Source organism: Tubulanus polymorphus, chromosome 12 (genome assembly GCF_964204645.1).
Source record: "Tubulanus polymorphus chromosome 12, tnTubPoly1.2, whole genome shotgun sequence".
Lineage (NCBI taxonomy): Eukaryota > Metazoa > Nemertea > Palaeonemertea > Tubulaniformes > Tubulanidae > Tubulanus > Tubulanus polymorphus.
In genome coordinates this window covers 10,622,831-10,650,749 of record NC_134036.1, presented here as the reverse complement: position 1 = coordinate 10,650,749, position 27,919 = coordinate 10,622,831, and the positions used below count along the sequence as shown (strand labels likewise).

General features: G+C 38.3%; 1 protein-coding gene across 1 annotated transcript in view; it reads left to right on the top strand.

Annotated features, from left to right (window-relative positions):
- The window catches only part of LOC141913853 (uncharacterized), a 36,862-nt gene extending 9,506 nt beyond the window's left edge, over positions 1-27,356 (top strand). Inside the window, exons 3-32 of the mRNA XM_074805017.1 lie at positions 173-418; positions 883-1,122; positions 2,373-2,513; positions 4,615-4,721; positions 5,675-5,909; positions 11,780-11,886; positions 12,877-13,072; positions 13,390-13,480; positions 14,660-14,930; positions 15,551-15,690; positions 16,415-16,557; positions 17,092-17,330; positions 17,427-17,514; positions 18,013-18,248; positions 18,346-18,433; positions 18,931-19,169; positions 19,266-19,353; positions 19,685-19,764; positions 19,881-19,917; positions 20,315-20,421; positions 20,699-20,827; positions 21,192-21,343; positions 21,921-22,056; positions 22,461-22,628; positions 23,166-23,357; positions 23,649-23,783; positions 23,955-24,089; positions 24,293-24,429; positions 24,644-24,779; positions 25,354-27,356. Coding sequence (XP_074661118.1) covers positions 173-418; positions 883-1,122; positions 2,373-2,513; positions 4,615-4,721; positions 5,675-5,909; positions 11,780-11,886; positions 12,877-13,072; positions 13,390-13,480; positions 14,660-14,930; positions 15,551-15,690; positions 16,415-16,557; positions 17,092-17,330; positions 17,427-17,514; positions 18,013-18,248; positions 18,346-18,433; positions 18,931-19,169; positions 19,266-19,353; positions 19,685-19,764; positions 19,881-19,917; positions 20,315-20,421; positions 20,699-20,827; positions 21,192-21,343; positions 21,921-22,056; positions 22,461-22,628; positions 23,166-23,357; positions 23,649-23,783; positions 23,955-24,089; positions 24,293-24,429; positions 24,644-24,779; positions 25,354-25,428 — 4,514 coding nt within the window. The 3' untranslated portion in view covers positions 25,429-27,356. The remainder of the gene's footprint in view (positions 1-172; positions 419-882; positions 1,123-2,372; positions 2,514-4,614; positions 4,722-5,674; positions 5,910-11,779; positions 11,887-12,876; positions 13,073-13,389; positions 13,481-14,659; positions 14,931-15,550; positions 15,691-16,414; positions 16,558-17,091; positions 17,331-17,426; positions 17,515-18,012; positions 18,249-18,345; positions 18,434-18,930; positions 19,170-19,265; positions 19,354-19,684; positions 19,765-19,880; positions 19,918-20,314; positions 20,422-20,698; positions 20,828-21,191; positions 21,344-21,920; positions 22,057-22,460; positions 22,629-23,165; positions 23,358-23,648; positions 23,784-23,954; positions 24,090-24,292; positions 24,430-24,643; positions 24,780-25,353) is intronic.
- Positions 27,357-27,919: the final 563 nt, after the last annotated feature.

The window sequence follows — 27,919 nt, the reverse complement described above, 5'->3', positions numbered from 1 at the left end:
AAGCATAACAGTGGCTGAAAATAATTGAATTTGTGTAGTCACAGTGTAAAAAACATGATCGGATAATGCCATCGAAAGGATTTCGACGAAACAGAGAATTCGTTGTATATATGTATTCTAATGCCATGTACGACACACGTATGTGAAATGTTGTTCAATTGTTGTCTTCTAGGTAATGTAGCTCGCGACAAACAGGCAACGTCGTCTTCTGTTCTCCCTTATGGTGCTCTTTATGGTGCTGACAAATGCGTCGATGGGTTGATTAGCGACGGGGAAGAAGAGGAACTTTGCCACACTAAGAATGAAACTGACGCCTGGTTTCAAGTTGATCTTGGCGCGCAACACGTCGTGCTGGGTGTCGACCTGTATGATCGATCAGACGCTACTAACTGTGATAACAATCCAGATAATTCGTGGAGTAAGCTTTTTTCTTTTATCGTATTCGTGTTAGGATTTTGCGCATGAGAACATTCGACGTGATCTGGGTATTCCATTTTTGAGTTGAAATTTGAGTCGAAAGCTAATCTTACCTTTAACCTAACAACCCAGATCTATGGGTGAGGATCATGTGACAGCATTGAAAAGTAATTCCTCCTATCATTAAATAAAAGTACTGAAAATATATGTTTTCTTCTCGGCATCGATGTGGGCCAATTTGTGGCCATTTCGATGGCTTTTTCCAAACGTAACTTTACAGTGTGAACTCGCTTAAGTTGTCTATAGTTAGGCAATTTGCGACCTAAATTGTATATATATGCACTCCATTGATGAATTGGTGTAGGGTTTATACCTACTTCGAAGAATTGGCGATTTTTATACCTATGAAGGGAATTTTACCCGGGGGATTTTTACCTACATTCGTTTACATTAATGATATTTCAGAACGAAGATCTCGTAATCTTGAAGTACGTGTAGGTAACACTACTGCTAGTACGGACGCAGGTGTTCCCAGATCTAACGTGAAATGTGGATATCACGGTCCTGCTCTGTGCGGGGGACATGTTTTTAAACGTTGTAGTAAACCTCTAATCGGTAGATATGTTACAGTTCAACATCAGGGAATTGGAAAAGTGGAATATTTCGGTTTAGCCGAAGTTAAAGTGCACGGATACGTATATACAGGTAGGCCTTAATTAAATCTTTGATGAATTGGGCCGCTCCGAATGTTAAAATACCCCCATTCCCAGAATCACGAGAATGGTCCTTATCTATAGGTATCAAAGGCCAGTTGCTTAAAATTGGTTGTTAAACGTAAACTTGATACATCGAAACTAAAAGATGATTTACTTGAAAGAAGTTTTTAAAATTTCAAAATAATTGAATTGATGAATTTTAAAGTTATTTTCCCTTTTATCTAAATAATTCAGTTTTCTATTCCGAATTACTTTAAAAGTAGAATTCATTACATGGAGATTTTTCTAGAAAGTCTCGATGACGAAGATGTATAAGAAAATCTACGCTGGTAGATATTTTAATGGTTTTTTCGCAAAAAAAAATCATTTTTGGTTACTCTGATGATGGAGTTTAGTGAAAACTCTCGAAATTATCCGAATTTGTATGGTTGAATCATTAACTGTGGGATTTGCTCATTAACGAAAATATTTATTTGCAAAATGCCAGGCTATGGGTTATAGTTTAAAAACTGAATCAGTGTGGTCACTTATACCAGGAAATCAGGGGATAGTCAGGGAATTTTGTTTTAAAAAAAAATCGGGTAGATTTGTTGAGATTGCTAGATTGTGCTCGGAATCAAACAGTTTCCGTCTAGTGACTTACGTAGTTGACTGTGTTAATTGATTAGATTCTTAGCAGATCAAGTCATGGAAAACAACGTGTGCATGTCGCGGGAATATTCAGGGGAAAAGCTAGTCTAAAGTGGCAACCCCTAGAATATATACCAAAACCAAAACTAATGTAACTAGCTAGGCAACTTAATGACAATATCTGTGACAAAGATCCCTAGCTCATTCTCTGAGGATGGACTATAATGGCGCGAAGACACCTCGCCGAAATCCGACGATAATGTTGATAACCGTCACTACGCTCTATGACCGCCCTCTATTGTCCTCCGTAAATCTCTCCGTAAATTTACGGAAAATTATAACATCAACTCTCATTTATTTGTCTTATTGTTCTTTCTTTTTCCTTTCGCATTCTTACCGCGGTACTCGCGACGGCGGCCAAGCTACTTTCGCTTATTGCACAAAATTGTAAATTCATCATTCATTTGTTTTCTATACATCTCTGTACGTATCCGTAGACATGCCCTCCGTTAATACATTTGAACTTGGAACTTGAATTGTCACTGTGAAGTATGAATAACTTTTTTAGCAACTGACGTTTCGTCCTCATGTGATATTGTTATTTTGTAGCCAAATCGGATTGCAGCAAACCGGCATCGTTTGGTTGTATGCTCGAATGTCGCTGCGACGGTAATGCAATCTGCGACTATCTGAGCGGTACATGCTCAACTGGATGTTTGCCGAATTACATCGGGCACAGCTGCGAACAAGGTTAGTTTTATTACTCACTCCTTTTATGGAGGCCTAGTTGGAAACGAAATTCTATTATCAGAGTGTCAGGTTTTCCATTTTTTCTTCGTTAACAAGCTCCCTACAGCTCCCCTTGCTTCTGAAGGTGCTGGAAGCTCCTTTCGCTTGCTTGTTTGTCAATTTTGTAATTGTAGAGTAGACTATACGCTTCCTCGAAATTTGAAATCTTCTCCAATACAAAACTCCTTGAAGACTCCTCAAATCCAGGAATGACCGATCTGTAAGGATCAAATTTTCGACCTTCATTCGAAGAAGGAATGCTAACTGTAATAGTTATTGCGTGTCGGTATTTAGTTCAAGATTACTGCGTTATAGTGATAGTGATAGCTAGATATTTCTATCGCACCCTTATAACTGTGATAGAATGTTCAACAGCGATTTCCATCAAATCGGTATTATTACCAGGCACCCATTTATTTACGCATGGGTGGAAAGAAGCAATGAGGATGTCGCCAGCTCGTTTGTAGTATGACTCAAGCACGAGAATCGTTTCGTCTGCGAAAATAATGGCAGAAGTTGTAAGAAATTCCATCGGAGAGGTTTATAATGTAGCGCTGGCTTTTGTGCGTAATTGCTAACACGCGTTTCTCAGAAACTTTCGACCAGAGCTGGAAACATTGTTCCTGATTTTCCTAATTCGGTTTTTCAAGTTTGGCAGCCCTTTGCTATACCCGCGATGTCAGTGTTGCAGAGTTTCCTCGTCAAAAGAGTTATTTCATCAACGTATCATGGTACCGTGCGTGTTCGATTTGCTTCTTATTCCAGAATTCAAATGGACTTCGCCGTCGACTCCGACGACTATCAGCACCGAAAACAGTATCACTATAAACTGGCCGGCTTATTCCGGTTCCGTCGTCGATTCCGGACGCGGTAACATCACGGTGTACTACGATGTCTGGTACGTTGTAGGATGGAAGAAAGCTGATGGCAATTTACCCTGGGTTCACGTCGGCGTCACTAGTCAAACTCAAATACAGCTCACAGGTTTGACGCAGAATACCAACTACACCGTGGCCGTGTACCTCCACAAATATCAGGGTGATTCCATGGTGTCAAAATCGGATCTACTAGTGAAATTGGTATCGAATGCAAAAACCACGTGTGGAGGTAAGTTCCGGGATAACGGAAGGGAAATACGGAAACTTAAGCAATCGCTGATTCTACTTATGGCAGGCGAGAATCCGCCAGGTTCGCTGTTAGAGTAGGTTACTCGGTCTTGCGCGATCGATTTCTTCTACATTTCTATCAAAAAAACCGAATGGACTTTTCTCTCGATTAAATCAATCATTAATTAATTAAAACTGTACCGATCACTGAGTAGAAAGATTATTGTATATTCGGTGGGGCCTATGACGATATACGGATTCGGGAGCCTAGAAATGCAGTTTAAAATCAATTGGAAATGAACTAATTTTGACAACGCATGGTTTAGGATTTTAATAGGATTTTATTTACACTCCAACCATTTCTATGGTACATGGAGGGAGACTTATAGAAAGTATACAATATTTACAATCAACATTAAATATTAACTTGTCTTAATAAAATATCACAAAGTTATTAACAACATACACTATTTACAACCTAATTATTGGAGAGACAGAGTGCTCGTCACCCCATCTGGCGGGATAGGCGGTGCTGCAGCTCCCTATTATAATCGCCGAGTAGAAAATACGAATCCTTCATACGAGGCTCGCGTTCGCGGGGACTCGTCACACATTGATAGTAAATGGATAACCCCCAGTATATCCGCTTATATATCATACTGCGCTCGCGTTATGATATTTTGGTTCGCCGTGAGCCTCTGCAAATCCAGCGATCAAAATTAGATCGAAGGTGAATAAAAAATGATGAACCAATTTTCGACTAAACGTTTATCGTCTGTTTGTCAGACCATCCTGGAATTGGTGGCGGCGGTGTATGGCCGTTATCCTGAATAAAAAACTATCCGAAACTCGAAGGAACCTAAAATGTTATTGGCAGTTGTTGCACATTTCTTCGGAAATGCTGCACGGCTATATTATTGTCAATAATTTATTGTCAATTCTTTTGATCGAAATAGAGCCTACGAAAGGACCGACCCGTTTGAAGTTAGAATCCACTCGGCTTCAGGATGATAGTAGACCTTTGTCGCAGTACACCAAGGCCAAGGCTGAAATATCGTGGCATGTAAGTATCGATTTAGGGGCGGATCCAAGTGCGGACTTTGACAGAGCACAAAAAAATTAAAAGGGCATTATACTGAAAATGGGCAAGTTAAGTTCCCACGCAGCCAAAACTAGGGTCTGGAAAAACTTGAAATTCCAATGCATTTGCAGGGGGCGTTGGAAGTGCAAATTTAGTAAATGACGTTTTTTATGATACCATGTTTTTGACGAAATTGAGGTAAATTAGGCGTGTCAAAATGGGCAATTGGCCGGGCGGCAACAAAGAAGCTTCCAACGCGCTTGATTTTCATACATACAATTTCTAGAAACTCGAGGGACAATAACGAGAATTTAAGCTAAATCTTGCGCCGCGGACTGCTGTCTTATTAGTTGCCGGTGGAAAAAGTGCCCTGAAAAATATCGCCGCTGTATCATCAAGATGGCGCGAAGTTAAATGAGCAAAATTTGCTATTCGATAAGCTCGTTCGACTGGGCCTTCGATATTCGTCGAATTGGGTATCAGACGGTTAGTCTTCATTCAGATATCGTCTGTTATGGAGTTGACGACTATTTCAATTCGATAATTCACGGATAGATTTCGAGTCGTTGTCTTGTTGATAAGCCCAACGCCGTAAATGTACGCACTGAATCGCGAGAGACGAGTAAGATATAAATCCCACAATCACGAGATCGAAAAGGTTTTTAAAATATCGAAACTACTGTTAAAATTTATTATGAACCCGAATTTTTGGTTTTACACTCTTTCGGTTTCATTCCCCTTGAAATTGGTTTTTAGTGTAAAACCGAATATTCGCGTTTTTAATAATTTTGACAGTTTCGATATCGTGATTGTGGGGTTCATATTTTTGTTGATAAGCTTGTTCATCCTATCCTCATTCCTGCAATATCTATTTCCGAAGCGGATTGATGATGATTCGAGATGTGCGTATGTTAAATTTGAATTTCGCGTTATAGGGTTTGACGGCTGATGAATTACGGTGCAAAGCAGACAGCGCTTGGTATCAGGTCGAATACAAGAATAAACACGAAGAGATGTGGACGAAACTCAATGCCGGGACTGGTATCACATCAGCGACAATCACCGGGTTGACTCCTTATACTCGGTATATCATGAGAGTAGGAGTTAAGAATAAATCCGGTGTCACCTATAAGTACAGCGACGAAATTGAGATAACAACAGCTACCGGAGGTTCGTTCATTCAATTACTTAATATCGCTATTCCTCCAATTCTAATCGGCACGTTTTCAAAAACAAACCGGATCTTCCGCACTTCATGTGTGGCCGCGGAACTTCTGAACCCCATACCACTGAACACCGAACAGTAGACATCAGCGCACTTTCGAACGAAAAAGATCGTCCACACTTCACGTATGCTTCGATCGAGAGAGTTTTACCTGAAAATGAACAACAACAAATAAATTACGAACACCAGACATTGGATATTTTATCAGCGCATTTTCAAAAACTGATCGTCCACACTTCACACGTGTTCAGTGCTTCACCTGCACCATTTCTAATTGAAAATGAACTAGGAACATCAGACATTGGACATTTTATCAGCATATTTTCAAAAACTGGTGAAAATCCACACCCCAGAGCTACATGTACGTTAGATCGATCGATCGATGATTGCATTTCACACCGCTTACAATTTGATCAATGCATTCCAGCGAAAAAACAAATTCCCTGACGACTCCCAGCGCCCGCACGAATCAACCTACGCGCGCAGAAAAACGTATTCGATCGATGAAACCATTGTTACGGTTCCAACTTACGGAATTGATGAATCGAAAAAGGATTCTTCAGTTGTTTGGTTTCTTCAAATGTCATGAAGGAGGCCCCTTAAAACGTATGTAATATTCCGCCAAAACGTAGCGGGAGCTCCTCCTAACCCTTGCGGCATCATTAAATATTCCCACTTCCCGCTGTTGCAAACAAAAGCTGTTTTGTCTATAGAATCCGAATGCATAGGAATCTGAAAATATCCCGAATGTAAATCTAGAGTTGTAAATATTTTGCCTTTCCCTTTACCGATATTAGGTAATATTTCATTCAATGTAGGTCAGTAATAGGAAAAGTAGGCTTTCAGACCAGGAGGTCGAGAGGTCGAGCTCACTAAACCTCTCTCCCTCTAAAATGAAGCCTAAATTCCCTATTACTCTTAATAATTTCATATAAATGAACATCATTTATATGAATTTCATTTATCTTAAAATTATTTATATGTTAATTACAAAAGTGTGAGTAAAGTGTGAGAAATAATTCATATTTTAACAGATTTCGAATAAAAATATAAGTAAAATAAATGGATAATTAAAAGAATATAAAAGTGTGAGTAAAGTGTGAGTAAAATAATTTAGATGTTCAATGTTAAAAGTGTGAGTAAAGTGTGAGTAAAATAATTTAGATTTTCAATATTAAAAGTGCGAGTGAAATAACTCATTTCATACTAGAGTACGAGACATTCCTCATCACCACAAGTATTTTTTTCCTTATAAAAATGAAGAAAGAAGGAAAACCCAAATTTAAAATCGAAATCAATGAAACCAATAAATCATTTTCACAGTTTAACACAGTAAAAATTTTATTTCAGCAAAAAATTTAGTATATGGAAGACAATATAAAATTGATAATATTACTGTTATTAATCAGATATTATTAAATGAAACATATTCAATTACTGAACTAATAGATACTCTAGGTAATGGTGCCAAAAATCATAAAATATTTAATACAGTTTTAAATTATAAAGGTAATTTAGATGAAAACATAATAATTATTCTTAAATTTCCTTTTAATGAAAGAGAAAGTGAAATAATACTTTCAAAAAGTATCGATAGGATAGACTTAAGAATTGAAAAACGACAATTATATTATTGTAATTTTGATAATAAACAAATTATCTATAATGAAAATTCATCAAATATTGGAATTCAATGTGATTTAGAAAACAATAATTCTTTTAAAGATATTGCAATTCAATGTGATTTAGAAAACAATAATTCTTTTAAAGATATTGCAATTGAGTGTGATTTAGAAAATAGTAAATCTTTCAAAGATATTGCAATTCAATGAGATTTAGAAAATGAATTCAAAAGATTTAATCCTAATGAAAAAATTCATTGTTATTGCGTAAATATTCAAAATCACATAAATCAAAGCATTATCAAACAATTAAGCATAAAAACTGGTGTAAAGAGTAACAATTCTACCTTAAAAATAATTTAAATAGTCAAATAATTATTGAATTAAGTTTAATGATTTAAATATCTAATAGACTGTTAAAATGATAAATTGCCAGACTGTTAAATGTTAAATTGTTTGACGGTTAAAATAATAAATTGTTTGACTGTTGAAATGTTAAATTGTTAGACTGTTGAAGTGATAAATTGTTTGACAGTTGAAATGTTAAATTGTTAGACTGTCGAAATGATAAATTGTTTGACAGTTGAAATGGTAAATTGTTTGACTGTTAGAATGATAAATTGTTTGACTGTTGAAATGTTAAATTGTTTGACTGTTGAAGTGATCAATTGTTTGACAGTTGAAATGTTAAAATGTTTGACTGTTAGAATGATAAATTGTTTGCCTGTTGAAATGTTAAATTATTTGACTGTTGAAGTGATCAATTGTTTGACAGTTGAAATGTTAAATTGTTTGACTGTTAAAATGTTTAATTATTCATCTGTTAAAATGATAAATTGTTTGACTGTTGAAATGTTAAATTGTTTGACTGTTGAAGTGATAAATTGTTTGACAGTTGAAATGTTAAATTGTTTGACTGTTAAAATGTTTAATTATTCATCTGTTAAAATGATAAATTGTTTGACTGTTGAAATGTTAAATTGTTTGACTGTTTGGAGTGATAAATTGTTTGACAGTTGAAATGTTAAATTGTTAGACTGTTGAAGTGATAAATTGTTTGACAGTTGAAATGTTAAATTGTTTGACTGTTAAAATGTTTAATTGTTCGACTGTTAAAATGATAAATGGTTTGACTGTTGAAATGTTAAATTGTTAGACTGTTGAAATGATAAATTGTTTGACTGTTGAAATGTTAAATTGTTTGACTGTTTGGAGTGATAAATTGTTTGACAGTTGAAATGTTAAATTGTTAGACTGTTGAAGTGATAAATTGTTTGACAGTTGAAATGTTAAATTGTTTGACTGTTAAAATGTTTAATTGTTCGACTGTTAAAATGATAAATGGTTTGACTGTTGAAATGTTAAATTGTTTGACTGTTGAAGTGATAAATTGTTTGACAGTTGAAATGTTAAATTGTTCGACTGTTAAAATGATAAATTGTTTGACTGTTGAAATGTTAATTTGTTAGACTGTTGAAATGTTAAATTGTTTAACTGTAAATTTAATTTTTATTTGATTTAATCATTTAAAAGTTTAATATTTTAAAAATGATAATAAAATATTCAATTAAAAACTAGCAAATATATATTAATTTTCTAATTTCTTTCTTAAATAAATGGATGGTTTCATTCCAACTGGGAAAAGTGATTTGAAACATTATCTTGTAGCAGGTGGATTAATATTGGCTGCGCTTTATTTATACTATGAGAATATTAGTAAGGATTTGATGAATGAAAATATTAAATTGAGCAAGAAATTAAAGAAGTTAAATACTAAAAGTGGTAATAATCACAAGAAAGTTCTTGAATCAGATTAACTAGTGAATTAATCTTATAAAATCTTTTTCTAATTAAATGAGTGAAAATATATTAAATTTGTTAAATCTTATTTACAGAAATCAAGAGAAAATGAAATTAATTATGGTGATTTCAGGGTTAGTTTCGGTTTTCAGTTTATAGTTTGAAACAATTGTTTCATTTTTATGATGATTGTAAAATAAAATATATTGAATTGAAAAATAATATCAATTACATTTCAGATAGAATGAATAATATTAAAAGATGTGAAATTTGTAGTAAAAAATACAAGACAGAAAAAGGATTTAGAAATCATAAATTCAGTCATAAATTGGAATGATTAAATAACAAATTAAAGTAAATGAATTCAGTCATAAATTGGAATGATTAAATAACAAATTAAAGTTAAGAATTTAAAAAAAATCTCATTTATTATGTAAAATTGAAATAATTTGAACAACAACTAAAATTAAACTAAAATAGACAATTTTGTTAATTTAATGAATTTTTATTCAATTCTAGTTAAATTCTTGTTAAAGTTAGTTGCAACTATCTTCAACTAGAATTTAACTAGAACTAACTAAAAAATACACTAAATCAACTGTCTTGTTAATCTTTTTAAATTTTTAGTCAATTCTAGTTGAATTCTAGTTGAAGATAGTTACAACTAACTTTAATTAGAATTCAACTAGAATTGACTAAGAATACACTAAATCAACTGTCTTGTTAATCTTTTAAATTTTTAGTCAATTCTAGTTCAATTCCGGACTGAGACCTGTATTAGTTATATTGATATCTTTCAAAGTGATATTTTGAGTGTCATTTTCTAAACACTTTTCACCCACAGAGACTCTAGCTTGTCTAGTTCCAGGGTTCATTGCATTGATTGTTCACCTTCGTTGACTTCATCATATAATTCAAAGTTACAAAACCTAAAGAGGTGCCTTTATGCAATTTTATCGGGGCATTCGTAAAGTTATATAGTGTTAACGGTACTGACTTATTGCGTACTTCTACTATTGACTCATCGCTGTGAATACTATACCGCGATCCAAAAGATTGCGATCTGGTTCCAAAAGAACCTGATTACTATCAGAAAGATAATTCGAGAGTTTACCTCTTATTTCGTACTGAGATTTTGGTGGTACTATATATCATTAACTGCTCTCACTTTAGCTTGATGGCCTAAGCCCACTTGATTTTGTAATCTTATCGGGTGACCATTATCTATAGACATGCTTCCTGAACCGAAATCTAATACAACCTTTTTTTCATTCATGAAATCTAATCCTAATATCAAGGTTTGTTGTATAGGATTTGCCAAAAATACTGTTTGAGAAAAATGCACACAACCTATCTGAATAGGTATATCCACCGTTCCTTCTAAAGATATAGGGCTTCCATTTGCTGAATGCGCCACAGTTAATGATGCCTTTTTGATAGGTAGTTTATTAAGTAAGGGAGATGAGTGATAAACTCTACTGTCCATTACCGATATCATGACTCCGCTGTCAATCAAAACATTATGAGGAATGGTACCTATTTTCCCGTTAACAGTACTGGCTACAGATGCTAATATGATTGGATGGTTATCACTGTCATTACTGGAATAGGTATCGTCAGTAGCGTAGTCATAGGTCAATAACCGTTCCTGAAAAAAATTCGAAACCTCGCCTATCACGGCTTGAGACAAAGAATCTTCACACTCGACTTGTTGAAGGTCAATAACGGCTGCCTCGCATTTATTTTCAAACTCTAACCGAGGAGGAGCTAGAAGAACAGGCAAAAGTTCCAGCAGAAATATAAATCAAAAATTCCGAAATATCATTTAGGATTTCCTTTCCGGACCTTAACCATAAGTGATCACATTTCTTAAATTTAGTATCATTCGTTCTTTGATTTTCACACTTAATTCTCTGTAACTTATTTGCTGCCCACTTGCACATTTCAATAATTTCTTCACCAGGATCCCATAATTTAGATTCACGAGCTATTTTAGAAGTATTTTTAAACTGACTACTCGGTAGAGAGACCCTGTATTATGATCTCCTTCAATAGTTCACTTACCCGTATACCGATACATAAAAATTTTTCTTTTTTTCGATAACCAAACTCGAATAGATCTCTGTGAGCACGGGTCAAATTATTGCCTGTGAATTGCAACTGGTTCCAGAAGTGAATCACTTCGATCGTTTTTAGTATCGGGTCAGTGGTTTATGTGTGAACGCGCTCTCTAATCAGACACAGGCCAAATTTGACTCGGGGCCTGATCCCTGCCAAATTAGTTCCGTGTGATCGCGGCTATCATCATCACCGCTCGGGACATGAAGTCATTCGAAACTTGCTAGACGCATTTCTTCTGTTTCTTGATAACATCTGTACAACACACATTTCAGAACCCGGTCCGCCCGACGCCGTCAGCGCGTCCGACATAACCGAATCCGGCGCCGAGCTGACTTGGAAGCCACCGAAAAGTCCGAACGGGAAAATCTCCGGATATAAGGTATGGACGAACATGTTGGCCACTTACCTGGAAATCAATGAAAGTCGGGGCATTTTCTTGTCTTCAATAAAGTCAGAGAATCTTGTAAAAAAGAGCTAAGGATCAGGGAATTTTCTTTAGAAAAAGTCAGGGAAGTCTGTGGCTGCAAGGGCTTATAGTCAACAATAAACCGTTACTATTCGCATTTTGTGTATATGAGCCGCAGAGCGGGAAGCGAAACCCTGCCGTAGGCGTCGTTGAGATTGCGAGAAATATTCGCGATAGAATAAATGATATTGTATTAATTGTTATTCCACTCAACGTGATCGCCGTGTACTTGAAATATCCCTCGTCCTGGTAAGTGCTGTAACGATAATACATTCATTTATTTATTTATTGATTTCCTGAATAATTCACATTAATGAATACCAGATTCACCAGATGACAATATAGCTAATTGATTTATTTTGCACATACATTATATAAACGTAAACAGCAGGCCAACCAGCGAAAAGCAGAGTTGTAAAATCAGGCACACTAAAGGAAGATATAATTCCACGTTAAGTGGAAAATAAAGGAGTCTTAATAGATAGGTTTCTTTAATGAGTTGATGATCTATTTCAACATATTGACTATATCCTATATATATATATATATATATATATATATATATATATATATATATATATATATATATATATATATATATATATATATATATATATATATATATATATATATATATATATATATATATATATATATATGGTCATCGTCAGCTGTACTGAAGATCCTGTTGAATCCGGGTGATGACTTTCATAAGAATATAGTCGTGTAAATAAAACGTTGTGTAAATAAAGATAGATTATTAGCCCATGGAAACGTCTCAATCCCTTCTCTCTTTCTCAGTGTTGGATTTAACGTCATCTTAGCTGTTTTTCTCTTTTCTTTTGATTTCATTTTCCCCGTAACATCCTATGTCGATATATGGACGGTGAAAAATAAAAACAGTTGGCGTGTAAACCCGTGCAAACTTTACCGGGCAAAGCTTTAGCACGGGCAGTTGGAAAGCCGATCGAATTCGAACTAAAGGAAACGCGGAAAGAATTGACTGAACTCGAGTCTTTTACGCAGTACGCCTGTAACGTGACAGCTAAAACCGGCAAGGGGTATGGTAATTCGGCGCAGTGGAAATTCTGGACATCAGGTAGGCGTGATTGTCCTGGTTTTGTATCTTGCAATGCGGACTGTCCCTCTTATAAATATGATCATTTGACTTTGATTTGATTCGGTGTCCCTTACAAACCGTCTATTGTACGCCAGCCTAGAGCGAAACTAGGGACCCCTCAGGGCGGATCGCTTGAAACGAATTTTTTAGCGTAAGGGGATAAGTAGTGGAAAATAGTCACAGATACGCTTCTGTAAAAGAGAAATAAATAAAACGAAAAGCGATTTTAAATGTTTACAGAGAGGTTTATACAATTATATTATTCATTGATCGTTGATCGTGCGGTATCTCTGTAGGTCAACTCGACATTTCACCGCCCGAGGTAGTAAGAGTCACAAATTCAACCATCGACATCAAACTGACGCCCGTGACCAAAGGCAATGTCAGGTAACGACGACCATTTTGATGAAATACTCTTGAGCCCGCGTTGTAGAGATGGTAGAAAAATATTAAAAACGAAAAGTCCGAAATTTTTCTTCGAGCTTTTAGTTTATCTAAACTTTTCAACAATCTTGTATTTGTGAAGATGACTAAGGGTCTAGTCACAGGCACTCGCCGATGGGCTTGGGATACAGCTGCTGGGGTTTTTGATAGTGTATTTGTGTTTTCATTCATTATTCTGCAATAAATCCGAGAAAAAATGTCTTGGTACTGATTCGTTTAGAAAGATAATGGCCGCTGGCTCCACACACGGCGACCTCACAAAACACTGAACAAACTCCGTTTTTCAATCTAAAATCAAAACTTTTATTTTATATGACACTTACTAGTGATATGACAGTTATATATCCTATTATTCCATCAAATGGTGAGACACTATCAATTTGTGAAACGTCTTTAGTAATATAAAAGAAAAGGTAGTTGACGAAGCGTGAGCGTATAGGAAAAACTTTACAGGCGTTGAGACGGCAACACTAGGTCACACGGGCACCTGCTACAAGTATTCCCCTTCTATATTCAAATAAAGCGGGATTTCGTTACGACGTAACTCAGTGGTTGAACGACGTTCGGTGACCTAGTGTTGCCGTCTCAACGCCTGTAAAGTTTTTCCTATACGATCACGCTTCGTCAACTACCTTTTCTTTTATATTACTAAAGACGTTTCACAAATTGATAGTGTCTCACAGTCGGATGGAATAATAGGATATATAACTGTCATATCACTAGTAAGTGTCATATGAAATAAAAGTTTTGATTTTAGATTGAAAAACGAAGTTTGTTCAGTATTTTGTGAGGTCGCCGTGTGTGTGGAGCCAGCGGCCATTATCTTTCTAAACGAATCAGTACCAAGACATTTTTTCTCGGATTTATTGCAGAATAATGAATGAAAACACAAATACACTATCAAAAACCCCAGCAACTGTATCCCAAGCCCGTCGGCGAGTGCCGTGGTCTAGTCAAAGCGAGTAGATGTTACTAAGGGTCTTACTGTTGATTACTGATTAATTTGAACAGAAATATGAAAGATGTTCCTCAGGGTCTTACTGTTGATTACTGATTAATTTGAACAGAAATATGAAAGATGTTACTGAGGATATTACTTTTGAATTCTTGAATCGATTTCAGCGCGTACCACTTCGTGGTCGAGAAACAAGACGTCCCAATCGGCGGTCGCAAGAAGCGCGCTGCGGCGATCCGCGGCGAACGTCGATACGAGAACTACGAGGAAGCGCGCCGACTCGGACTGAAGGCGTACCTGGCGGCGGTCGTCGTCGAATTGCCGATTACGGCGTTTACGATCGGCGATGGTAAAAACTACAGCGGATTCTATAATGCGCCGCTACAGAAAGAGACGCCGTACGTCGTTATACTGGGCGTCGAAACTACCGTCGACGGGGTACGTATAGATCCGTATCCTTAAAGAGTGCGTTCAGTGGCAAATCAGCCGCAACGATAATGACAGCTAATTTGGATAGATGGCGCATTGGTGTAGACTGCTGATATCGCGATATAATACAAGTGTCGATTGAGATCGTATACCTCTAAGGGGTAGGGCCCCTCGCAAGGTAGGGGAGTCGGGCGCAACAACAGGCTAAGCTCAGCACGGGTACTATCGGACGTATTATGGATGTAAAAAAATCTGCAACAGTGCAGTATAACAAGTGTTTAATGAATTTATGTGTCATTAAGCAGCAAGATGAGTAATGCGAATACACTTTTAAGACCCCCGGTATATTGTAGCTTTATAAGGCTCATATCCTTATGCTTTGCCACTAATCCTAGACCAAGAATGAAATAAATCGAGTCTGAAAAGTTTCTTCGAGTTTGTAGTTCATTCAAAATTTCGATCATCTTCGGTGTCTCCAGTATTTTCTATGCAATATTCTTGAAGAAGACCATTAGGATATAGTCAAAACGTTGAATTCGCTTAGCCCATGGTATAGCTCAAGACTTTTGGAACATATATATATACATAACATTTTGGAATATACATTTTTTTTTCTCGTGATTTTGCAGAATGTCGACGTGACGTACACACGCATGCAAGGCGATCCGATCTACCCTCGCAATGATCAGAGCTCGGTCGTGTTGTTGGTAGTGATAGCGGCGGTGTTACTCGTCGTGTTGTGCGCCGTCGCTGTTTTCTTGCTCGTGAGGTAAGGTATACGATATTTCGCCCCTGTCCCGCTCCCAGAAACCGAGAATTGACGCCGGCGAACGATTGCGATTTAGGTTATTTCCGAGCTACGGCGATTTTCGATCGTCCAGGCTTCAGCGCTTAACCTGATGAGTCTTTGATTTAGAATGATTTCAGAAATCAACCAGTCATTAAACTTTTTATCAGCTCACTTTCGAAAACTGATCGTCCACACTTCGCATGTGTTCAGTACTTCACCTGAGACATTTTCAATTGAAAATGAACTTCAAACAGCAGACATTAAACACTTTACTTTCAAAAAATGATAGTCAGCAATTCACGCTGTGTTCAGTACGTCACCTAAGACTTTTGATTGGAATGATTGGAAATGAAATACAAACACCAGATATTAGACTTTTTATCAGCTCACTTTCAAAAAATTATCGTCCACATTTCACATTTTTCAGTGCACCTTCAAAAGATTTGTCGTCCACACTTCACATATTGTGTTCAGTACTTCACCTGAGACTTTTTATCAGTGCAATTTCCAAAACTTGACCATCAGCACGTCAGACTACAATCTGTATTGTAAACGGAAAAGTCTGCATCGATTGCATTAATTATACCGCTTTCAGTACAATCTTGTGAACTCGTTTCCCAGAAATAGAATCAAAACAGTCGAATCGTTACGATCTATTTATTGAACGGCACCGATGCATATTTTCACGTTTTTTTCATTGCAGGTACGAACAGCGTCTGGTACGCCTCACGAAGCGGTCGAACGAAACGGACGGACAGTCGGCGCCGATGCAGAACATACAAGGTCGACAACCCACCGCCCCCGCCGCCACCTCAGGGGGTCAACCCATCTATCAGAACGTCATAAGTGAGCATTCTGTTAATAGCTTTTTTTTCTGTGAAATTCGACGTTGTACCGGCACGGCTACTGCGGCAGGCGAGGAGGATACGCCCAGGGTGCGGAGCGGTCAACTGTTTCCGGATTTTCAGTTTTCTGATTCAATTGTTCCTAATTTTCAGTCTCGGAAAATCCTTATTTCTTGTTTTTGGTTCGACTTCATTTCCATAGCCATTCAAAAACATGCTAACAGCGAGCTCGGCCATGTTTCAATCTTCCATCCTCGAGCGCACATCCAGGTCTACCAACTTCCTTAGTGAACACCTCCTTATAATGAACACCATTTGCCCGGTCCCAAAATGTTACTATCTAAAATACATATATCAGTACCTCCTTAATAGTGTGCACCTCTCAATAGCAAACAGTGAACAATGTTTCAGGTACAGAAGGTTCATTTTACTTCCCTTTAGTGAACAGTGGTTATGTGCCAACGCGGCTAGTTAGTCTTGGCCTATTCAGCTCACTTATTCTGTTCAGGTTTATTTATATTTCAAACATTTGCAGCTGCCCCCGTGCCAGCAGTAGCAGAAGTCGCAGGAGCACCAGCTGTAGCAAAAGCTTCCACATCAGCAGCAGCAACAACATCGGCGAGAGCAGCAGCAAAAGCCACCACTTCAGGAGAAGAAGCTGAAGACGACTTGTACGAAACGGTCGTGTTGTCCGGCGTCTCCGTTCAAGACCTTCTCAAGCACACGCTGCATAAACTGGACGATAACATGAAGATTCTTAAAAACGAATTTGAGGTAGAGCGACCGGATCGCCCGCTTTAATCCGACGTTACGTAAATTACCATTCACAATCGGCGTATTTCGTATTTCTAATTCTCTATTCTTCGATAGAGCGTTCCGAAATGGAAAAAAGGCGCCAGCGAGGTGGCATCCAACAAAGAGAATATGAAGAAGAACAGATACCGTAACATCGTGCCCTGTAAGTGTCCTCTTCGGAGTTTTGCTTCTTTAATTTTATTCTAGACTTTTGCATTCATTTCGTTGCTTTTTTCCAATTCCTCCTAACTCTCGCGTGGGGTTTTCTTCTTTTTTCTCGGAAAATCCTTATTTCTTGTTTTTGGTTCGACTCCTTTTCCAAAGCCATTCAAAAACATGCTTACAGCGAGCTTGGCCATGTTTCAATCTTCCACCCTCGAGCGCACATCCAGGTCTGTCTACCAACTTCCTTAGTGAACACCTCCCTATAATGAACACTATTTGCCCGGTCCCAAAATGTTACTATCTAAGATACATAGATCAGTACCTCCCTAATAGTGTGCACCTCTCCATAGCGAACAGTGAACAATGTGTCAGGTACAGACGGTTCATTTTACTTCCCTTTAGTGAACAGTGGTTATGTACCAACGCGGCTAGTTAGTCTTGGCCTATTCAGCTCACTTATTCTGTTCAGGTTTATTGATATTTGAAACATTTGCAGCTGCCCCCGTAGCAGCAGTAACGAGAGCCACAGGAGCACCAGCTGTAGCAATAGCTTCCACATCAGTAGCAGCTGCAACAGCGGCCGCAGCAGCAAGAGCAACCACTTCAGGAGCAGAAGCTGAAGACGACTTGTACGAAACGGTCGTGTTGTCCGGCGTCTCCGTTCAAGACCTTCCCAAGCACACGCTGCATAAACTGGACGACCACATGAAGATTCTTGAAAACGAATTCGAGGTAGAGCGACCAGATCCTCCGCTTTAATCCGACGTTACGTAAATAACTATTTTCAATCGGCATTATTTCGTATCTCTTATTCTCAATTCTTCGATAGAGCGTTCCGAAATTGAAAGAAGGCGCCAGCGAGGTGGCATCCAACAAAGAGAATATGAAGAAGAACAGATACCGTAACATCGTGCCCTGTAAGTGTGCTCTTTGGAGTTTTGCTTCTTTAATTTTATTCTAGACTTTTGCATTCATTTCGTTGCTTTTTTCCAATTCCTCCTAACTCTCGCGTGGGGTTTTCTTCTTTTTTCTCGGAAAATCCTTATTTCTTGTTTTTGGTTCCACTGCTTTTCCATAGCCATTCAAAAACATGCTTACAGCGAGCTCGGCATGTTTCAATCTTCCATCCTCGAGCGCACATCGAGGTCTGTCTACCAACTTGCTTAGTGAACACATCCCTATAATTAACACCATTTGCCCGGTCCCAAAATGTTACTATCTAAGATACATAGATCAGTACCTCCCTAATAGTGTGCACCTCTCAATAGCAAACAGTGAACAATGTGTCAGGTACAGAAGGTTCATTTTACTTCCCTTTAGTGAACAGTGGTTATGTGCCAACGCGGCTAGTTAGTCTTGGCCTATTCAGCTCACTTATTTTGTTCAGGTTTATTGATATTTGAAACATTTACAGCTGCCCCCGTAGCAACAGTAGCGAGAGCCACAGGAGCACCAGCTGTAGCAATAGCTTCCACATCAGTAGCAGCAGCGACAGCGGCGGCAGCAGCAGCAAGAGCCACCACTTCAGGAGCAGAAGCTGAAGACGACTTGTACGAAACGGTCGTGTGGTCCGGCGTGTCTGTTCACGACCTTCTCAAGCATACGCTGCATAAACTGGACGATAACATGAAGATTCTTAAAAACGAATTCGAGGTAGAGCGACCAGATCCTCCGCTTTAATCCGACGTTACGTAAATTACCATTCACAATCGGCGTATTTCGTATCTCTTATTCTCAATTCTTCGATAGAGCGTTCCGAAATTGAAAGAAGGCGCCAGCGAGGTGGCATCCAACAAAGAGAATATGAAGAAGAACAGATACCGTAACATCGTGCCCTGTAAGTGTGCTCTTCGGAGTTTTGCTTCTTCAATTCTAATCTAGAATTTTGCATTAATTTCGTTGCTTTTTTACCAATTCTTCCTAACTCCCGCGTTAGGTTCTCTTCCTTTTTCTGACCTTACGGCTCCTTTGGCTGTGCGAAACTGTATTTTTCTGAGGCTTACTTTGACATTTCGAACTTAATCGCGGCATAGAATTACAGCGTTGTACTAAATGTTGTTATCATTGTCAATGCTTACTACGTTGATCTCATTTTTACCGCGCTCAGCTCTCCTCGCCCTGATTATCGTAATTTGTCGTTTCGACCATCTGTGTCTTTCATCTTCCAGATGATGCCTCTCGAGTCGTGCTGGAAGTGGAGCCGGGCGCTGATCCTTATAGCGACTATATCAACGCCAACTACATACAGGTAATTATGAGGTTAGGGGGTGCGATGAGGCGTAGGGACAGATATTATAGGGGGTTACCTAATAATTACAAGCGTATTTATTCAATACAAATACGTATTCGTTGTTGAACTTGCAGGGCTTTGTACTGGGAGATCGACACATCGCTTGTCAAGGTATTTATTTGCGTTCTTCATCGTTTTAGTAAAGCAATGGCGATCAGCTTTGTCTTGTTTTCAAAATGTAAAGACTTTTGAACCTTGCAGTTTTTTTAATAGTTTTTTCTATTGAAAATCTTCAATAAATGTGCGGAGTATATACGACCGATTGCCGGTGCAAGTGAATCTTGCTGGTATCAATGTACAGCCTGAACCTCGCAAACATCGGACATAAACGTTTTAATAACAAACTTCACGAGAAAAAAACGTGATCGTACTAGATAAACGAGTGTTCAGGATTTCACCTGAAATATATCGATCGAAATTGAATGATAATCACCGGATATTAGACACGATGCCCGAACGCGACGGACGGTCCGGGTCGTGGACTGATACTGTCATTATACGTTTTCAGCACCGTTGGAGTCGACTATCGAAGACCAATGGCGGATGGTGTGGCAGCTGAAATGTCCGTGTATCGTTATACTAACCGAACTCACCGAGGTCAACAAAGGAGGAAAGGTAGTTAACACGTATATTGCGGCGGATAATTTCTTCGATCGTGGTTTGTTCAAAAATGATGCGTTAATACTGGGTCCAAATGATAGCTACCTATTATATGCATTTATTAATGCATTTCTCATATTTAGGCTCATAAAGCGAGCTGAAATGTGACCCTATCGCCCTCTCTGGTCAAATCTATGAAATTTCCCCCGTTAAAAACCCCTTTCACCCTCGGAATGAAGGATCTCCGGAACATAAAATTCGTTGGAAACAATAGGGTGCTATTCGATTTCAGGTAAAATGTACGCCGTACTGGCCGACGGAAGCGCCGAAAACGTACGGGAATTTGACCGTGTCGATTCGCAAGGAAACGAAAATATACAGTGATCCGGTGGTTTACTGTCACTACCTGACGATATCGAAGGTATATAGATCTTTCGTGTTCTCTCAAATCTAAAAATCCTATACTTACCGCAAAGAAGGATCGTCCGCTCTGTTCGCGAAATTGTTTAGTCAAAATCACTCGGTTTCTTTTAAATAATAATTCGATCGTAAATGAAAAATATACCAATCGTTGAGTAGAAATAAATTCGTCGATGTAAATATTCATGGTCCTGCGATGATTTATGGATTCAAGAGTCTTAAAATCAAGTTTAAAGTTGATCGAAAATTATAAACTTTCCGACAATGTAAGGCTGCGTGCTTCTCTAGTGGGATGGTTCGTGTTGCAGTTGCCCAGTTCTAAAGATTCTAGTTTTTTCCTCATTATATAACCCGTTCCATTCCAGCCAAAGTGCGATAGCCACGATCTGGTAATATTCCAATACAAGGGTTGGCCCGATCACGGGGTGCCGTTCCCCGCTTCGGAGGTCGTCATTTTGCAACAGTTCATCAAGGAACGCATGGCTGGCATCCCCGGACCGGTAGTCGTCCACTGCAGGTAAATTTTCAAGCAATCCGCGCAACGCTTATGTGATATCGGTTTCACTTTTAACGTTTAAAATTGAATATGAACTACGATCACCAGACATTAGACATTTTATCAGCACACTTTCAAAAACTGATCGTCCGCACTTCACATGTGTTCAGTACTTCACCTGAGACATTTTTTAATTGAAAATGAACTACAAACAACTGACATTAGACATTTTATCAGCACACTTTCAACAACTGATCGTCCGCACTTCACATGTGTTCAGTACTTCACCTGAGACATTTTTTAATTGAAAATGAACTACAAACAACAGACATTAGACATTTTATCAGCACACTTTCAACAACTGATCGTCCACACTTCACATGTGTTCACCGCTTCACCTGAGACATTTTTAATTGAAAAATGAACTACAAACAACATACATTAGATATTTAATCAGCACACTTCAAAATTAAAAAACGATCATCCACATTTCACACGTATGATCAGAATTCGACGTGAAATATTGAAAATGATCACCACAGACATTAGGCATTTTATCAACGCATAAAGTGACATGTCGTTTTCTCTTTATTCCAAGCTCCGGATGTGGATGGACAGGCAGCTACTTGGCGGCCGAGTATTTGATGAACGAAATCGCTCGCTGCGGCAAAGCGAGCATTTTCTCCATATACAAACAGATGCGGGATAGCAGGCCGGAGATGATCCAAAATCTGGTAAGGAAAAAATCGGGGATTACTCAGGGAGTTTTACAAGTTTGACCAAACACCTAGTAAACTCTGGGAATTCGAATAGTGATACTGACCACGTGTTTCTTTATCAATACGTCATTCAATCAAATATGAATGGATTGTAACATTTTAAACCGGGTAATTTCTCTGATTCACTCAGGGGGAATTTTATGTAATCACATGGCAGGGAAAAAACCCAGGGCCCGGTTTTAGAGACTGGTATTATCTTTAACCCGGGGGTTAACTCAATTGAAAATGAATTAAGTTAGCCCCCGGGTTAAAGTTAGTACCAGTCTTTAAAACCGGCCCCAGGGGATTTTGGAACGGGTGGAAAGTGGCCAGCCTCATCTGCCGGTACTGACTCGTGGTTTCTTTCTTCTCGATTACAGAAACAGTACCTGCTCGTGCACCAGATTTTACTGGAGCAGCTTGTGTTGGGCGTATCGCGGCATCCGGTCGCCGGATTCGAACAGTCGTACCGCAGACTGCTCGATTCGACCGATATCGTCTCGTCGCGTTCGTTGGCGATCTACGACAAAATCGAGGAGCAATTCTTGGTACGTATACACAAAAAAACGAACACCGGGCTTTGTGAATACGTGTATCTTATCAGCGCATTTTCAAAAACTGATCGCCCTCACTTCACATGTGTTCAGTGCTTCATATGAGAGACATTTTCAATTGAAAATGAATTACAAAAAACCAGACATTAGACATTTTATCAGCACACTTTCAAAAACTGATAGTCCACACATTCTGTTCAATGTTTCACCCGAGACATTTCGAATTTAAAATGAACGATAAACACCAGACATTACACACTTTATCACACTCGAAAAAGTGATTGTCCACACTTCAAGTGTGTTCAGTGCTTCACCTGAGATATGTTCAAAAGAAAATGAACTACAAACACTAGATATTAGATATTTTATCTGCACAGTTTCAAAAAACTGATTGTCTACAGTCCGCATAAGTGAATGCCTGTCAAATAGGGCTCGATTGAGGCGTTCCTTAAAGCTGCGAACTACATATTTGAATATAACCGAAAATTTATTTGAATTCGAGAGACTGATCTTCACGGTGTTATTTTACAGGTTTACAAGGCGTCGACAGTCGTGCAAAGTAACGAATCGGTCGCGTACGCCAAGTCGGCGAATATAGTCACCAAATCGCGACACCCCGATATCATACCTGAAAAGCAACATTTAGTTCCGTTACCGTCGATGGACAAATTTGCCGCCGACCCGGTGAAAAACCCGACCTTCGTCAACGCGACCTTTATACACGTGAGTAGAAACATTCATTATCTATATATATACAAACAGGTGTCTCGACGAAAAAGTTCTCGGTGAACCTACTCTCCTCACAGCTGTAGCGGGAGAGCAGCTAGTAGAACAGATGCAATAGGTTCTCTGTGAACCACCTCTCCTCACAGCTGTAGCGGGAGTGCAGCGAGTAGAACAGGTGCAATAGGTTCTCTGTGAACCACCTCTCCTCACAGCTGTAGCGAGAAAGCAGTGAGTTGAAGACATTTTTCGTGGTAATAGACTCGTGTTGATAAAATCATTTGTTTACAGACTTCAACTCGAGACAACATGTTTATCGCCACTCAGACGCCGCTGCCGTCAACCGTCAACGAATTCTGGTGCACGGTTTTCGATCACGGATGCGAGATACTCGTCATGATGCACCAAGATGATCAAAATGACCGGGTTAGTACACACGAGACAAACTACAGTTGTTCAAAGGGTGGTTAACGATAACCGGTCGATAAGTACCGTAGTAACAACGGAATTCTAATTGTCACCATTTCAACTATGCACTCGTTGAACTCTAAACAACTTTTGAGCATCCGTTATAATATATTATATGTTTATATACAGACTTACTGCGACTACTGGCCGAACGACGCACCGACGACTTACGGATTGTTCACCGTCACGCCACGAGGAGGTGCGATCGTTGTCCCCAACTCCACAGTTGTCAGCCGGGAATTCGAGGTAGAAAAGAAAGGCGGCGTAAGTTCATTTTTTTCCATCGGCGGTGTTTTCTGCTAATTATCTTCAATGATAGTAATCGTTTTCCCTCAGAGAAAAGTACTCAAATGTTGCTAAGGGTGTTCAATGATACCCAAGGGCATATTTAATGGTATCCTTGCATTGTAAGGTGGTTTAAGGGACTCTTCTTTTTCAAGCTGGAAGTGTACGCATTGTTCTTGTAGGCGGCGAGATACGTTTGCCAATTCCAGTTCACGGAATGGGACGCCAATCAACTGCTTCCAAGTAAAGAGACGTTGTTTTCGCTCGTCGACATCGTCACCAACGAACGCAAAACGAGCCCGATTCTAGTACATTGCATGTAAGTATAACTTACTGAATCGTTGAAGTTATCGAGAATGAGAAGGTCGCCATTAGTAACTAATCATATTTTCACTGAATCGTTGAAGTTATCGAGAATGAGAAGATCGTCATTAGTAACCAATCATAATTTTACTGATTTGTTAAAGTCGATTAGAATGGGGTCTAGGCCGTTTTCAGTAACAAATCGTGATTTTGTTTTCGTGGTTTGATAGGGATGGCGCGACGCGGACTGGTTTGTTTTGCGGAGCCTACGATTTAGTGAGCAGAGCGGCCTCTGACGATACGATCGACATCTACAACGAACTGCAGTACATGAGGAGAACACGCGCTCAATTCATCCCCAACTGCGTGAGTATCTGTGATACTTTTGATTGGAGAGAATCTAATACCACAGTACACTGTCGTGACGCTTTCTCGATCGTTAATTTGAAAAAGCGGCCTCTTTGTCATATTAGGAGACACCGTCCTGATTGGTAAAATACTGATCACCTCAGGGTGGCCACTTACCGGGATATCACGGAGAAATCAGGGAAATATCTTTGCTTTAGAAAAATCAGGGGATTTCGTAAAAAAGCTTAAGATCAGGCAAAAGTCGGTTAGATTTGTTGTGATTGTTAGATCGCGCGTAAAATCAAACAGTTTCCGTCTATGTCTTACGCATATTTGACTGCGTTAATTGATCGGATTCTTAGCAGATTAAGTCCCGGAAAATAACGTGCATGTCAGGGAAAAGTCAGAAAAATAGCAAGTGAAACAAAATCAAAACACCCCGCTTCTACCTACGCGGTAGGAAACGCCATCCAGACGGGAAAGTTGTCTCCTAAACGCTTAAGGTGACGCACCATCCAGATTGGCGAAGTTGTTCCCAGCTCCCTGCGTATTGAGAGTCTTAAGTACTACGTACTTTTATCTTTTGTTTCAGGCTCAATTTCGAATTCTGCACGAAATTCTCGTCTTGTACTTCCGCGATTTCGACATCTACGCCAACTTCAGATAGAGGCTCGGTTTTGAAATGTATAACGCTTCTTCCACGTTGACTCGACTACGTGTTTTTTGCGCACGAAAACGAAGCGTATGCAGCAGGCGGCGACGTACTTATAAAGGAATGGTTTATTATAGGTTACATATAAATCCAGATTTCGAATCGAAAATCACGATAAAGCATTTTCGATTCCTTTTTTTCTGTTAACTGAAACGGTTTGTCTTGTATCGATTGAAATGATTGAAGGTATTTTGGTGATCTTTTGTTAAAAACGTATTTTGTTAATGTTGACGATTTTCTGGCTTTAATCGTTGAAACATTTTTGTACGATTTGTCATTCATCCATGACAATGTTTCGGGGGTTAATCATTACGATTTTTTGTGACTGAATCGGAATCACAGAGCGATTTTGTAATGATATCGACTTATTCAATCGTGTTAATCAATTGTGCAATATCAGATAATCGAGAATTTAGTAAATGTAAACAGATTATCTATTATACCGTCTACATTTCAAGATAATTGTTCTTCGCATAATTTTGTTAATTGAAACATGTTTTGTAAATCGTAGCGATTTTTTGTGGATACTCATCGCAATTATTTGAAGTCTAATCATAACATTGTTTAGGTCGATCATTACGGTTATTTGGTGGAAATCTTAACAATTTTGTATAAAAATCGACTGATTAAAGTCATGTTAATTAGTTGGGTAATAAGGTAACCGAGAACTAAACGAATGTCGAGAGATTATTCAGTTGGGTAATAAGGTAACCGAGAACTAAACGAATGTCGAGAGATTATTCAAGATGACTGTTCTATGCATAATTTTTGTTAATTGAAACATATTGTTTGTTACTAAATCAAAACGATTTTTGCATTTACTCTTTACGAATTTTGGTGTTGATCATAACGATTTTTTGGTGTTTAACTAACGGCTTTTTTGTCTCAATCGTCTCAATTTTTTCGGTAATAAGAATCATGACGATCTTGTTGTAAAAGTGACTGATTTATTCATTTGAATAATCGAGAATTTAGTGAATGTAGAGAAATTTCCTATCATGACGTTTACATTCCAAAGATAATTATTCTTTGCATATTTTTGTTAATTGTAACAGATTGTTTGTGAATCAGCATGATTTTAGCAATTACTCTTTACTATTTTTGGTGTTAATGATTTGTGATTATTTGGCGTTAATGATCCCGAATTTTTCGAGTTAATCTAAACTTTTGTCTTAACCATCGCAATTTTTTGGATTAGATCATGAGGTTTTTTTTATAAAAGTGACTGATTCATTCATTTTGATAATCGAGAATTGAGTAAATGTAGAAAGATTATCTATCATACCTTCTACATTTCAAGGTGATATAGTTTTTCGCATAATTTTAATCATAATCATAAATAATTTTTTGCGGACACTCATTACGATTTTTTGGGTTAATCATTAATATATTTGGGATTCGTTTTTACGAGTTTTGTGGGTAAATCGATTCACAAATTTTCTAAGAAAAAAAACCTTACTGATCTTTTACGTATCTGAAGCCAATATGTGTTTTTTAAAAATCAAATCTACTCCGTTGCTGCCCTAAAAACCATCCCTTAAGACATTCACCGATTCAGTATGAAATGATGTATTGGAAAGTGTGCTGATAGACTATCTAATGCCTGGTGTTTGAAATTGGTTTTCGATTAAGAACGTCTCAAGGGGAGAATGAACACGTTTGAAGTGTGGACGATCAATTTTTGAAAGTGTGCTGATAAAATGTCCAATGTCTGGTGTCAGATGTCTCAGCTAAAGCGCTGAATACATATGGAACGTGGACAATCAGTTTTTCTCCGGTAAAGTACCGAACACAAAACCGCAAATAGCAGGACGATGAAGTTCACGTATTATTAGAATGTCCTTCCAGGCGACAGATTGTGATAATAATTCATCCATATTCTAATTCAGAATAAAGAATATCTTTATATATAAATATATATTTGGTCATTGTCATTTCCTTTGGTTTTGGTGTAACTACGTTTGATAACGTCATAGGTGGATTCACATTATGGCAATTGCATTTTCCGGATGGGGCGAATCAATGCAGCAATTCCTTTCCGTTGCCATATATCGCTAGACCTTCTAAAATTTTCTTCAAAGGGCGACCACTCTTCTCGATACCGTTATGGTGATGATGTCATATAATTTACGCAGCGGCCATATTCAATGATTTTGATTTCATTGAAGCGTTGACTTAGAGCCGCATAAGCTATTGACCGGGTTACTGACCACGCCACATTACACCTCTATTCGTACGTACATTAAATATAGCGAGCGTACTGATGGTGGATATGTGTCTGGCATACGGGTTTCCCCACTACCAGTGAAACCTCATTACAAACATACTCGGATACAACGATTCATCGGATTTTTCCGCTGGGGATATATTTCTTCATTATCCATTCAATGTGGGGAATTCATTTTGGCCTTTATTGTCTTATGATTTCTATGTAAAGTTAGATACA